The sequence below is a fragment of the Eubalaena glacialis genome, chromosome 1, assembly GCF_028564815.1.
Source record: "Eubalaena glacialis isolate mEubGla1 chromosome 1, mEubGla1.1.hap2.+ XY, whole genome shotgun sequence".
Taxonomy (NCBI): domain Eukaryota; kingdom Metazoa; phylum Chordata; class Mammalia; order Artiodactyla; family Balaenidae; genus Eubalaena; species Eubalaena glacialis.
The window spans coordinates 150,353,756-150,367,752 of NC_083716.1; the positions used below are offsets into that span (position 1 = coordinate 150,353,756).

General features: G+C 34.2%; 1 protein-coding gene across 1 annotated transcript in view; it reads right to left on the reverse strand.

The window, feature by feature from the left end:
• LRP1B (LDL receptor related protein 1B) overlaps positions 1-13,997 on the reverse strand; it is a gene marked incomplete at its 5' end in the record, with an annotated part of 1,521,642 nt that overhangs the window by 24,117 nt on the left and 1,483,528 nt on the right. Inside the window, one exon of the mRNA XM_061199746.1 lies at positions 10,236-10,340. Within this exon, the coding sequence (XP_061055729.1) occupies positions 10,236-10,340 (105 nt within the window). The remainder of the gene's footprint in view (positions 1-10,235; positions 10,341-13,997) is intronic.

The following is a 13,997-nucleotide window of genomic DNA, read 5'->3' on the forward strand; positions in this document are numbered from 1 at the left end:
GTTTGAAATACCCAGGCCTTAATTAGCTGTTGTATTATAGAAGAATAATTCCTACCTTTTAAAAATGTGTGACAGAAACGAAACTCACTATCTTCTTCCCCAAAACCCCAACAGAGGTTTCCCTAGTACCTGTACATTTCCTTATGTGTTTCTCACCTTAAGGACTTAGAAAACAATGCTAAACTTTTAAGAAAATAATTAGATGGAACAATCACAAAACCAAAGAAAATGACAAAATGACTAATTTTCAGATCATTCACTTAATGAATGTCCCTTTGGTACTTGTATATTCATTTTGCATCCCTCTGAGTTTTTAAAATCTGCTTTGAAAATGTTTCAAAAGCTAGTTCCTGTGTGTTTCCTGACGTGTTTGAGGGTGGACCCGCTGCCCTTTTTTTCTCTCGTGTCCCTCATGGGACTTGAGCTTAATTATGTAGTTCCCCTTTCAGTCACTACTACTATCACAATCATCACACTTCTAATCTTTTATTTATGCCATATTTTGCTTATTTTTAATAACGAGCACTTTTTAAGAACTGCACAGTTTATTTTTTGCCTCCAAACTCCCAGAAGCCCAAATTATGCCAAGTACTGATGATTTTATGTATGGTCTATTAGAACAGTTTTAAGGTTCTACTTTTTTTTAAAGTGTTTACTATGTTGAAAACAATATTCTGTTTTTTTTTTTTAAACAGGTATTACATTTCTTATTCCTCAAAATAATTTTAGGAAGTAGATGCTATCAGTATTTCCACATTAAGATGACAAATGAGGCAAAGAGAAGAAAAACGAAACCAACAAAACAAACTGCAATTCCAAGATATAATAAGGTCTTCTATCTTTTGGCTCTTTTTTTGTGCCCTGTTTACCAACAAATCACTTTTAAAAAGCCATTTTTTTAATTTAAAAAATTGTCTCCCTTTCCTTTGTAAATTGGGATTCATTTTAAAATCTGTTTTTTCAAACCCAGGGCTTCTTGTTCCAGCAGAGCACCATGACATCAAGACCTTTTAAAAACACACACACGATTGAGATAGTTCATATGTCAAATGTTATTAGTGTTCCCCTACTGCTTATGGACTTATGGAATAAATTTCAAATTCCTAGCTAAGCATACTATGTTCCTCAGAACTATTTCAGTATATAACATTATTGTCTAATACTCCCCTAGAAGCACCATTTATCTTACACCACTCACATCCCCAGAGCCCCTGCCACATTCCTTCTTGTCTCATCTCTTTCCTCAAATAGATCAGAGTTCCTCAAGGGCAGGGGCTACAACTTACTTTCCTCTATTTCATTCTTTTCTTTTCTTACTTTTTTTTTTTTTTTTTTGAGAGAGAGAAAATACCAGAGTAAAAACCACAAACAAAAGTCAAGGAGAAGAGAGAACAAAAATTAATACCATTAAGTTTTACTAATAAGTTAATATGGGTAAGTTAAAAGCCTATTTAGTTCCTTTTGTAGAGAGATATTTAACCTCAGTTCCAGAATGCTCAGAAAACTTCCTGTGGTAGTTTTAGAAGATATCATAAAGATGAGAAAGAGAACCAAAAATCATAATGAAATGAATCACTTTTTAATTTTTTTCTGACTCTTGCAGTTTTTGAAAATGTATTAATGAAGTAAGAAGTGGTATTACAATGATGATAGAAAGATGCTTATATCATAGGCTGTCAGATTTCACAATACAACACAGGCACCAGGACAGTATTTTTTAGCAACATTAGTTAAGCACATATTACACACAGAATGCATGCTAGCTGCTGAGGCAAAATAGATAAATCAGATACAACCTCTTCTTTAAAGGAATTTACAATCTGCCAGAGAGAAACAGACATGTACATTTAGAAGGGCCATGGAGTAAAACAAGCAGCATTCCCAAGCCAGTTTCATAGAAATATGCTCCATGTCAAAAGGCCACACAGAGATGAGAAGTCAATTCTAGCCATAAAATATGGAATATCATAGGGTAATATGAAAAATGTAACCACACACTCCTGCAGATGATCAGAGAAAGGAAAATCATGTTTCCAAAAAAAGAAAAAAAGAGGAAAAAAGAAAAAAACCAGAAAACAAAACAAAACAGATGCTCAAATAAACATAACCAAACCAAAAAAAAAAAAAAAAAAAAAGGAAAAAAAGGGAATAACAAATAATAGATTGGGGAAAAATGCTCACAGAAAGTTATTTTTAGCTTCTGCTTGAAATGAAGAAGCAAAACATAAAAAACTAACAGTGCTAAATTGTTTTTGACCACACAGAGAATTGGTCCTGCTACGGGCAAGAAGCAATAATATATATAGTAAGAAATGTCTTGGAATTTTGCCATACTGCTATTTTCAAAACAGTGTGGGCCTGAATTGGTATGATTTCAAAACCAGTGTAATATCAGAGTTAGATCTTTTTGGTTCTCTGTTTTCAGTTGATAAAAAATAATTTTAAACTTATTTTTTTCTTTTGTTTTTGAGAAAGAAGGTGAATTATACAGAAAATTGATTTTAAAGGAAATATTCCCCAAATTCCACCAATAATGGTCATTAATCTTTAAGCTTCACAAGTCAAATATTTTTGTCTGTTCACTGATAAAAACTTCAGTGCCTAGGTTGTTTTCTGGTATATAGTAGGTATTCAATAAAAATTTGCTGATGAATTAATATGGGAAGAAAAAAATCACCAGTATTTTTGTTATCTAAATGGACAAAATATGAAGAAACCAAGGGACAGACACTTAGGTTTCTAGTTCTTATAGATTGTGGATCTATTGATACTAGACTAGGGGTCGATAATAAGAAATAGGTGGAAAAGGTTATTACCTCACTTGAAGTTAGGCATAAATAAGCTATTTATATAACCTGATATATTCTGGCACATTATTTTAAAGTATAAGGAAAATAGATCATAAAATCACAGAGAAAAATTAAATACAAATATTTAATTGTGACCCAGGAATTTTATGATTAGCCCTTCAGTTACTCCACAGTTTTAATAATAAAGGCTTTGTTATTTTTAATTCTGCTACTAATGGGAATCTTTGTTTTCTCAGTGTCTTTATAGATATTTTAGAGGAATTTTGAGAGAATTGGTATCTGGGGTTGTGACTCTGACCCAATTTTTAAAAAATTACTAAAATTCAAATGGGACTCTGATTAAATACATCATACTTTATAGTTTTATAGTATATTAGTGAACAATTAGTCTAAACCCATCACCTTATGGACAAGGAAAATGTGACACAAAGAGACAATGTAACTTGCCCCAAATCATTGCTAGTTTGATTAATAAAGTCTATACTTTCACACTGAATATTTCTTCTTCTGGGTGTTGATACTAGAAAACTAATGAGATAAGCACACAGATATTTAAAGACAGAAGTTTTTATCCTAGGAAAAAATAATTTTAAAAAAGAACAAAACACAGAAACAAACTAACAAAAAAATCCTAATTATCGAATGATAGCTGGTTTATTTAATAAAATTGGAAAAGTCCAGACAATGTAACCTTAAGAATAAAAGCATCTAGTTATGTAGATTGACATGGAATGATGTTCATAATGTATTGCAAAGTAAATAAACATGAAAGAGTATCTATCATATGATTTCATTTTAGTATATAATACTCTGCAAATGTATATTTGCATAAAGAAACAGAATGAATAGAAAACAAAGTAATAGTAGTTTGAGATCAAAGTGTCAGCAGGTTTGCTTTCTTCTGAGGCCTCTCCCCTTGGCTTACCACCATCTTCTTCCTATATATCTTCACATGGTCTTCCCCTGTGTGTGCTGTATCCAAATCTCCCCTTCTTATAAGGACACCAGTCACATTGGATTGGGGCCCACCCTAATGACCCCCATTTTAACTTATTCATCTCTTTAAAGATCCTATCTCCAAATACAGTCCCATTCTGAGGTACTGGGAGATAGAGCTTCAACATATGAATTTTGAACACAATTCATCTCAAAATACTGACAAAAAAGCAAAATTCACATACACACATATAGATATATCACTTGTGTGTATAAGTTAATTTTATGTCAACTTGACTGGCCTAAGGGATGCCCAGATAGCTGGCAAAACATTATTTCTGGGTGTGTCTATGAGGGTGTCTCTGGGAAGAAACAAGTATTTGAATTAGACTGAGTAAAGAAGACCACTCTCACCAGTGAGGATGGGCATCATCCAATTTGCTGAGGGTCTGAATAGAACAAAAAGGCAGAGGAAGGGCACATTTGCTCTCTCTGCTTGAGCTGGGACATCCGTCATCTCTTGCCCTCGAACATTAATGCTCCTGGTTTTTAGTTCTTTGAACTTAGACTGTGACGTACACCATCATTTCCCAGGTTCTCTGGTCTTTAGATTTGGACTGAATTACACCACCAGCTTTCCCTGTTCTCCAGCTTGCAGACAGTAGATCCTGGGATTTCTTGACCTCCATAATTGGGTGAGTCAATTCCTATAATAAATATCTCTCTCTCCCCATTTATATATATAATATATATGATATATGATACATATGATATATATCCTATTGCTTCTTTTTCTCTGGAGAATCCTGAATATTTGATTCTTCTCTTTTAAAAAACTTCAGTTAAGTCCAAGTCAATTAATATTTACTATTCACTTGCCACGTGCTATATACAAAGAGATAATCCTGTGTTGAGACTAGTGGGATAATAAGAGTAAAGTGGAAAAAGGCAGGAGAGACATTTGGGTCCAGTGAGCTATTTAAGCAAAAACGTCTAGGTGTGGAATGGTTCCATGGCTATGTGGTGAGGCTGTGTATGTGCTTGTGTCCACAGTGGTAGGAGAAGTAGTGTAGCTACAAGCATTTCTTTACTACTGGAGGGTGAAATGTGCTGTGGGTACTGCTGGGAGATAATGCTGTGGAGGTTGGTCTATGTTTAAAAAAAAAACTTAAATTCAATATTAATGAAAGTCTTACGCTAGGGAGAAATTTTAGAAGTAGGAAGACATAGTTAACTTGTTATTGAGTTCACAGGATTAATCATTTCTATATCTCACAACAAAAATTGTTTAACAATACAAACATTGTCAAAATCACACATATTAATTTTTTAAAGTTTGGCTTTAACATTGTTCAATATACCTTCTTTAATAAATGTCAAAACTCTCTCCAAATAAACATAAAAAAGCCTTCAAATTTTCATTTTTTCTCGGCTTTTCTTTGGAGTTTTCTTTTCCTCCGCACATAGTAATAAGTGAAAAGGGCCATCAAGAGACAAAAGTGAAGGCTTTCAAAGAACAAATCTATTACTTAAATTGAAAGATAAGGTAATAAAATTTCTATGTGGAAAACAACTGTCAACCTCATAGATCTGAATACTTTGTAGACTTTCCAAATGTGTGTAAGTTCTGTACAATTCAATAGTTTTTTACTCTATGAAGAAAAGAAAAACGTAGTACCAACAAAGCTAAAGCAAGTACTATATCTTACTTCTTAAAGCAATTTTTGTTTCCTGTAAAGGCGCTTAGATGAAATAGTGCATACTAGCTTTTCATCTGAAGATACATGACCACTACCAATTGAAATCTGAAGCTAAAATCTGTGTTTCCAAAAATTTCCACTTATGAGAGAAAGAGATCCTGAGGGCTTAATATTCTCTTAGCTGGACAATTTTTGTATTCTACATGATCATAGACACTTCATACTAAATTTATTTTTATTTATTTACATTTTAGTACCAAATGAATTATAAGTATCCTATGTAAAACTAGGAAATTTTCCATATTCTAGAAATTTTAACTCTAAGAAACATGAGTATAATATCTGTGTCTGAACCATCTATCCTTCATAGTTACTTAACAATGGGCCCTTAATAAATAGTGAAAGAATGATCCTCTTGAAACTTATGTCTTTCTTATTGTAAAAATATTCTCCCTTAGATCCCACTTCCCCTTGAAGTTACAACTGTTCTTCCTTCATTTAATCCACAGCCAAACAGTCAGAAAGGAATCTACAGTCTTCTCTACTTTCTTACCTTTCACTTTTCCAACTATAATCTGGTTGCTGTCATGTAGCACTTTCAAAACATCTCTCATAATGGCCATCTAATTGCAAAATTCAATAAACCACTTAGTATTCTTATCCTCTTTGAACTATCTGGAGTTGATATTCTTGGACACGCTCTATTCCTTTGACTTGGAAGAACCTACACTTTGACAAGTCCCCTCCAAATTCTATTTCTTCTCATTTTTTTGTTGATTCTTCCATAATACAGTATTAAACATTGGTGTCTCCTAGAATTCTATTCTTAATTCTCCAGTCTTCTTTCTATAAACCCACTCTTGTGTCATGCATAAAATGTACCTCACAAACTGGCCCCCAAACATCTCTTTAATCTCCCCCTAACCCCCATTATATCACATAGCCTGTGTTCTATTCTCAACAACGTTCATCTTCTACTTTCAGACCTATTCTCTCACTGTGCTATTCCTCTTTCAAGAAAGGTTTTCAGCCATTTCCCCCTGTAAAATAACTAAACGTTTTTTTCAAAATACTGTTAAAATATCACTTCATCTGTAAAACCTTTCTCTCTCCCCCTAGTAATCATTAACTGATCTCTATTCAGTTGTTTTACCACAACACTTTGGTCATATTTCCGTATAGCAATTATCACATGGTATTTTAACTTTTTAAAATCCATTCATCTACCCAAAATGAATTTTAAGCTCTTTAAAAGTAAAAACCTTATTGGAGTTAGTCAGCACAAAGAAAGCAGTATGGAATAAGAGTTATAACCAGGGCAAGGACTTTAGAATCAAACAGGTATTTGCTAAATCAGTTTTAGCTGTTAATTCTCCTTCTGAATATACACAGGGCCTCACTCATCATAGGTTATCAATACATATTTAATGAATGAATTAATGAGTGAATAACAGAATATCATTATCTCTTCTACGATTCTTTCATGGCTTAAATGATTTGAGGAATTCAGTAAGCATTACTCCTACCATCAGAATAAATTTTAGGGTGTGGAAAACCAAAGCACAGACAAAATTTCCATTAAGCCCAAAGCAGATAGAAATAAAGATACACAAAAGTAAAAGGTGTTTGCTCTGAGCCACTCCGATTAACATATTTTTCCTGGCTGATTTTAATCCGAGGCTGATTGTACCTTACAAGGTCAGGTGCCTCTGATGATACATGGTAAGAGTGAAAAGTGGAACAGAACATTACTGTGGACTGTTATGCCCACAAGAAATGTTCATTCTGGTGACACAAGGGCATTCTCTAGACAGGTCATGTTCCTGAGACCTATTTATGGAGGGGGGTGGTGCTGAAATGTCATGTATACTTTGCCCGGGAATTGTGAGAAAGGGACAAGAAATACAAAGACTGGGCCCCAGAGCAGGCATTACCAGGGTCCTAAAAATGAGATAACATAAGTACCTAGATCAAAGTTTGGCCAAGGAGCACCCTGACCTTACTAACACTGAACTAACTGTGAATCCATCATTTTTCACCTGAAGTGCTGCCAGACTTTTGGTGTGGGATCCCTGCAGCTGATCTCCAGCCCTTTCTTCCACATGCCACTAAGTGTCACCTTCGAAAGCAAACTCCTTCAGCTCTGCCTCAAATCACTTTGGCTATACATTCTTTTCAGGATCCTATGGAATCCCCTAACTTTGGCATAAATCGGGTTCCAATTTATCTTCCCAGTTTTAACTCCTCACCCCCCTCCCCAACTCTCCAGTCACCCTTCATTCTAGCTGTATTAAACCACTCATAGTTCCCCAGAGAGGCCACTAAGTCTCACATCCATGTCTCTGCTTATGTTATTCTTTCTTTTCAGAATGTTCTTCCCGACCTCACTGAACTACCTGAACCACATGGACAGCACGAGGTTGCCTTTTCTGTAAAGTCTTCCGGGTATTCCTATCTCCCATTTTAAACAAATCACCTGCCCTGTTAAAAGTCCACTGCCCTCTCTTTTTTCCTGTGTTCACACCTGCATTAATACAGGTTAATTAGTTGCTTATGAATTTCTAAACCCACTAATTTGTGAGCTCCTTGATGTTTGGGTTAAATTTCATTCATCTTCATTTGTCTAGGATTTAGCACTCTTTCAGCGTCTTATAAATACTTGCTGAATGACTGGAGGAATTTGGGTTGGAGGCAAGGCAGAGGTAAGACTAAAGAAGGGTCCCCTCTCTGTCTTCAGCTGCATAAGGCACTAAACCTGAGTATGAACTAAGAAGTGAATCAATTTCTTAACAGGTCAGTTTATATACACTTTATAGACTGATATTTAAAGGAGTATTTCTGGATTATTTTATGTAGGAACATTGGTTTAACATATTCAAATATCTTTTAGAAAAAAAAAGGAAGAATATCAGTTTTTCCTATGTGATTATTTTAATCACTTCCCATATTTTTACAATTATTGTGTAAAGAATGACATTTTCTTGAATAACAAAATAGATCATTATGAACAAAATTGTAGAGTTTTGGAAATGAAATATCTGAAATTTAATATAATTGTGCCTTAAAACCATTACTAAATACTCTGAGACACCACCATGAGCTATTATTGGGTGCCAATCAGGGTTTCTGTTTATGACATGGAGTATTAAGGAGGATGTCAGATATGATCCATCTCTAAAGCTCAAATGCAAGATGCAAAAATAACTTCCATTGTTATGAAGGTTGATAGCTCCCCCAAAGGTGGTCCCTGAGATTTCACAGAGGAAAAGAATGTATTTGTTACGAACAAATTGAATCAAGAAAGAATGATTTGAAATGAAGTTTCTGGAATATTTTAGCATATACCTATTTCTTCCGTAAAGAAGTCTTACTGATTAAGGTAAGACGGTTGCACTGAAATCTTGGGAGCCAAAATAATGTGTTTTATCAGTACTTGAAATGAAAAGTCAGTTACTAAATAAAAGACACTATTCCAATTATAGTATCCAGTAGAGTAATAAAGTCTAAAAACACCTGCTTCTGTCCTCTAATTAAAAGCCACTGTTCTAGCAAATGTATTTTTATGAGACAGTTCCACGAGATTTTTCATTCCCTCCATTATATTTCTAGACAATCTAGCTGACTGTGGTGCATACACTTGTCGGTGAGCAAAGCAAAGGTTAAGTGTGTATGACACAGATGAGCCCCGAGATTAAGTACACACTGTGAAAAGCATGTGGATGTTCATGATTTAAACCAATGAACTGTGGCCTGAAATGATGTCACACAAAGCTTAGCGGTAAGTGGAAGGTTAAACCTACTTGCATCTCGGCTCATTAAACGCAGTTAAAGTGCAAATCCCCTCATTCTGACAGTAGTGATCACAAGGGTTCTCTTTCTGGTCACAGCGCTGACTTTTAAACCCAACAGAGCATCTGCAGAATTTCAGTAAAATACAGCTAAATAAAGCATCTGACTTTTTTTTTTTTCAAATGTTTCAAATTCATTTCATACAGAAATAGTAACATATGAACAAAATTTTTCCCAGGTATGCTCACTTATTTCTTATATACACACTCATCATAGGCTATTCTGACAAGGTGGGGAACAGAATGCAGACGTGGATCATATGTGGGCATCATCCTTCTGGTCAAGCAGTGATAAAAGAAAACTCAAAATAGAGATCACACAGGTTGAATGGTCTTATTTCAAGCTTTCCATTATGGACAATCAGGTCTTTGAAAAGGGAATATATTAAATTCCAGATTTTCTCAGGAGCAGAGAATCTACAATACTTTCCAAACATTTAGAAACCCAGATTCGAGGGAATGTATTTCAAAAGAGACAAGGGCTTAATAGGTTTACATAATACAACACTCAAAACCTGATACAAAAATCAAATAGTATTATACTTTTGAAAAGATACCTTACAGACTTTGAAAAGAATGGCCCTAAGTACCAAAATATTTATAAATATGATTATGTCTGGGTTTCACATATCTATTGTAAATAAGGTCAATTAAATTAGAACAATTTTTACTGGCATTTCCAAGTTCAAAGACCTCTGAATGTTTGAAATGGGTATGATGCTAAGAAGTGAATGAGATTTTTCATATGAAATCACTAGCAAATTGATGAGGGAGGAGATTCTGTAGTACATGAGCCAATGAGGAACAATACTTGATCAGAGATGTCCACGAAACATTCATTTAAAATATGTTATGCCAAGAAAGGAGAACAATAGAGCAAGGATTCCATGTACATCTAAAGTTGTTATCATAAAATGCCCACAACGTTATAAAATACTCACAGACACACAGGTACATTTGTCTCTGGGTCCAGCTGGCACGTGCCACCATTGTAACAGTAGCCATCACATAGCTGGCAGCTAGAGGCAATCTTTCCATTAGTGCAGCTGCAGCAACAAAGAAAAAAAGTCTCATTGTTTCTGGCGTGATTATTGTTGAGAGCTGACACAAATTCTCTAAAGATGAGAATATTCATCATAGAAGACTAATGCAGTGGCTGGCTAAAAGTAGGTTTTCAGAAAGAGAGACTTGCTGGAGGCAAAGATGTTTTTTAATAGAATGATGACAAATAAAATTTTTCTTTTGGTAATTTTCAAATTTTCAACCCATTTGTTTAATGTAAGAATTTAATATAGCTAGATATAGGTGTGAAAAAAATACTCTAGTGTCTATCACTTACACTTCAGGGAGACATTAGCATCAGTATCTTATTCCCTTTTCATATTACCAGAGTTTGGTGACATTTTTATTATTTATAAACCACATTATCAAATACTCTGGAAGCAAATGCTTCAGCTATTCCTTCTAAACTGGAAAGTCTGGTCCAAAGAACTGTTATGAGTTTTAGACTCCACATTTTGTACGAAAGCATAGAACTATTCTGTAGTCACTTTTACCCCACTGTTTCTCCCTGAATATGTACTATAATTAGTGTCAAACTCTTTTTATTCTAAAGGAAAAAACGTTAACAGTTCATTGCAAAAATAAACAGTAATATTATAGGAACAATATGCAATATGGCAACAAAGTAATGAGGTAGGCTTTCTTGGAAAATTTTTGGAAATGCTTCTAATTTATAGTACATTACCTGTCTGGGATAAGAATAAGCACTGTGGCTATTGCTACATGGGAAAAACAAGCATAATGATAAGAGGAAAATTACAGAAATTTCTTACTTGCCATGTTATATTTTTAAATAAATAAATGAATAAACTAATACTATTAGATCGGACATTGAAAATTGTTGGTGGAACAGAGAAAAGTATATTGACATTCCAAATTACTGAGAGAAACTCTTCTATGAGAAGTATGGTAATAGAATCATACAAGCCTTGGCCCAGACCAGAATCACAATGGATCATGTCAATATTCCGATTATGAGATCATGTTAGTACTAAGTGCTATGAAGTAATCAATGGTATCACAATAAATCTGGACATAACCTTGATAAAGAAATCAGGCTGCAATGTCACTGATTGATCACTTTGATCTTCTTCATGGTGGGTACCTATTGCAGTACATCCATCAAAGAGAAATTCCCAATGATAGGTTAGATATCTGAAATAATTGGTTAGCAATCCCATAGTTTATTTATTCTGTGCATATTTATTTGGCCTCTTGTGGGTGGTAGGGCTGCTGGAAATGCACTGAACTGCTTACACTTTCCCAGAAGTTTAATTTAAAGATTTCTTTTTAAGAACCTGGATTTAAAAATCACATTTCTTTTCAAGATAAACAGAAGCAGTGAGTCAATTATATACCAGATATGAAATGGAGACACATGAAAGTGGAACTAAACATGGGGAAGAAGGTAGTGGTTTAAAGTTTCCAAGATTTAACAAAGAATATCACATTCTTTATAATCTATAGAGCCATACGAATATGGATGCAAAGTGAGTCAAGTACATATTTAATGGTAGTGGTGTCTGATATGTTAAATGGATCTGGGAGACTTTTCCTTGCTCTCCTTGCCCAGCCTCCTTGAAAATCGAAGAGCAGAAAGTTATAGTTTCATGTTCAATCAAAGGGACAACATCAAAGAGAAAAATTAGCTCATCATACATTAAAGAATTTTTCACAAAAAGATAACTATACACCAAATATCATCTTTTAAAAGAGAAAAATATTCTAATTATCGATTGCTTTTAAACTTCTGCTTCCAAGAGTTATAAGAGATGTTGCCCTGTTCTCCTTCTAAAGGTTTTGTTTGAATCCTAAACTTTAGACAGAACTTTGTAGATATTTCAAATGTGAAATACAAGTTATCCAAATCATTGTAATACATCAAAGAGTACAACTTATATTTTAATGTAGGTTTTCATCATAATTTCATTTCTTAGAAATGTTACATGTGCGTGCATGCAGACACACTTTGTAATTAGCAGTTGTCCGGTAAAGAGAAAGAATTCTCATAACAATTTGACATCACAGTGGTATTATTTAGGCTATTCAAAATTATGATCAAGACTTTCTTCAATAATATTTACTGAGGAAGAAAGAAAAATACACAATTAGCTCTGTTTCAAAGATTATACTCATTATAATTGACAGAGCATCTATTCTTTACTGAAGTTGACAGCTCATAGGCTGTGCATTAGAAATACATGACTCTTTGGAATCGCAAGTATACATGCAACTTGAATTTTCCCATTTCAGTAAAAAAATATTTAACTCAGTTGTGATTTTGTTTTAGTATCAGTTCTTTACCCATGAAATAGAAATCCCAACATCTCTGCAAGCTTTAGTTAATGCTAAGATGAAAAGTATCATAGAAATGAAAACAAACTTAAAGTTTCAAAATACCCAAAGAGTCCTGTTTGTACTATCATGTTCATATGTTATTATAGCCTATCTGATAAATCAAATATTATACTCTTATCTTTAAACTTCCACTATCAACTCACTGCTAGCAACTATTATTTATCCATTCTTACATATAGTTTTCCAGAAAGATCTTTTAAGAGTCAAGAACTATAATGTTGGACCTTCAAAAGCCTACTCAGGTTATGAGGTTCTAGTGTTTCTAGGTTGGTGAAGCCAGTATTCTCTGTTAAGGAGGCAGTACCGAGGGTCCTAAGAGTTCGGCCCTTCATTCCTCACACGGAACTGCCCTGTGTGATGGAAACAGGGTGTGTGTCTCTGCATGAGCTTCTCCAAGATAAACTAGGTTGCAAACTATGGCTCATAGCCTTTCTTATACGATGGTCCATGATTCCCTGTGTGACTGGGATGGGGCTGTGAAGAAGATTCTACAGTGCATTCCTGACATGGTACACTGGACATAAAGAAAGATGTATGCTCAGTAATTAAAATCAAGTTCTGTCATGCTAAAGTTTCATCACAAAAAACTGATGAGCTTAATGAGCAAACATGATTTTGGTAGTTTATATGAAAACGCATTTTGCTTTTATGTACTTATCAAAGGCATATATTATAATTAGTCATATTTTAAATTACTTTAGTTAAAAATAATGTACTTTCAAAGGACACAGTTTGAGGGTTTGAGTAAATGTCATTTATAGTGATAACACAAATCATACATGGAGTAATTCTAAAATGAGAGTAAATAAAAAAGAAAAAAATGTCGATGCTGTCTGTAACAAAATTTTATGGGGCCTTGTTTGGCAGAGCAACATAACTCAGGGCTGGCACCCTTGCAGAGCTGTCTTGGTGGAAGCTGTGACATGAACCCTTTAAGGCGTGCTTTCTTATCGCATATGCTCGTTTATTATACTCCTAGGGCAAGTGATAGAGTACAGTCCTTTATGAGCCCTTTTTTTAAAAAACCTGTTAAAAGAAGTTCAGAGTGAGAATTGATCTCTAACTCCAGTGGCCTAAATTTGTTTCATGCTAGAAACTGAATGGCATTACTCTTTAGCTGCAAAGTTCTGTTTTCCATTCACTTGATCTTAAAGCCAAAGAGCAAAAGGCAATGTAATCAAAATCTAACTTGGACATTTTTGTTGTAGTTGCTTCCTAGGAAACATTATTCCTTCTACTTATTTTGTACAATAATTTTCAAAGTCAGATAAAAAGATTAAATG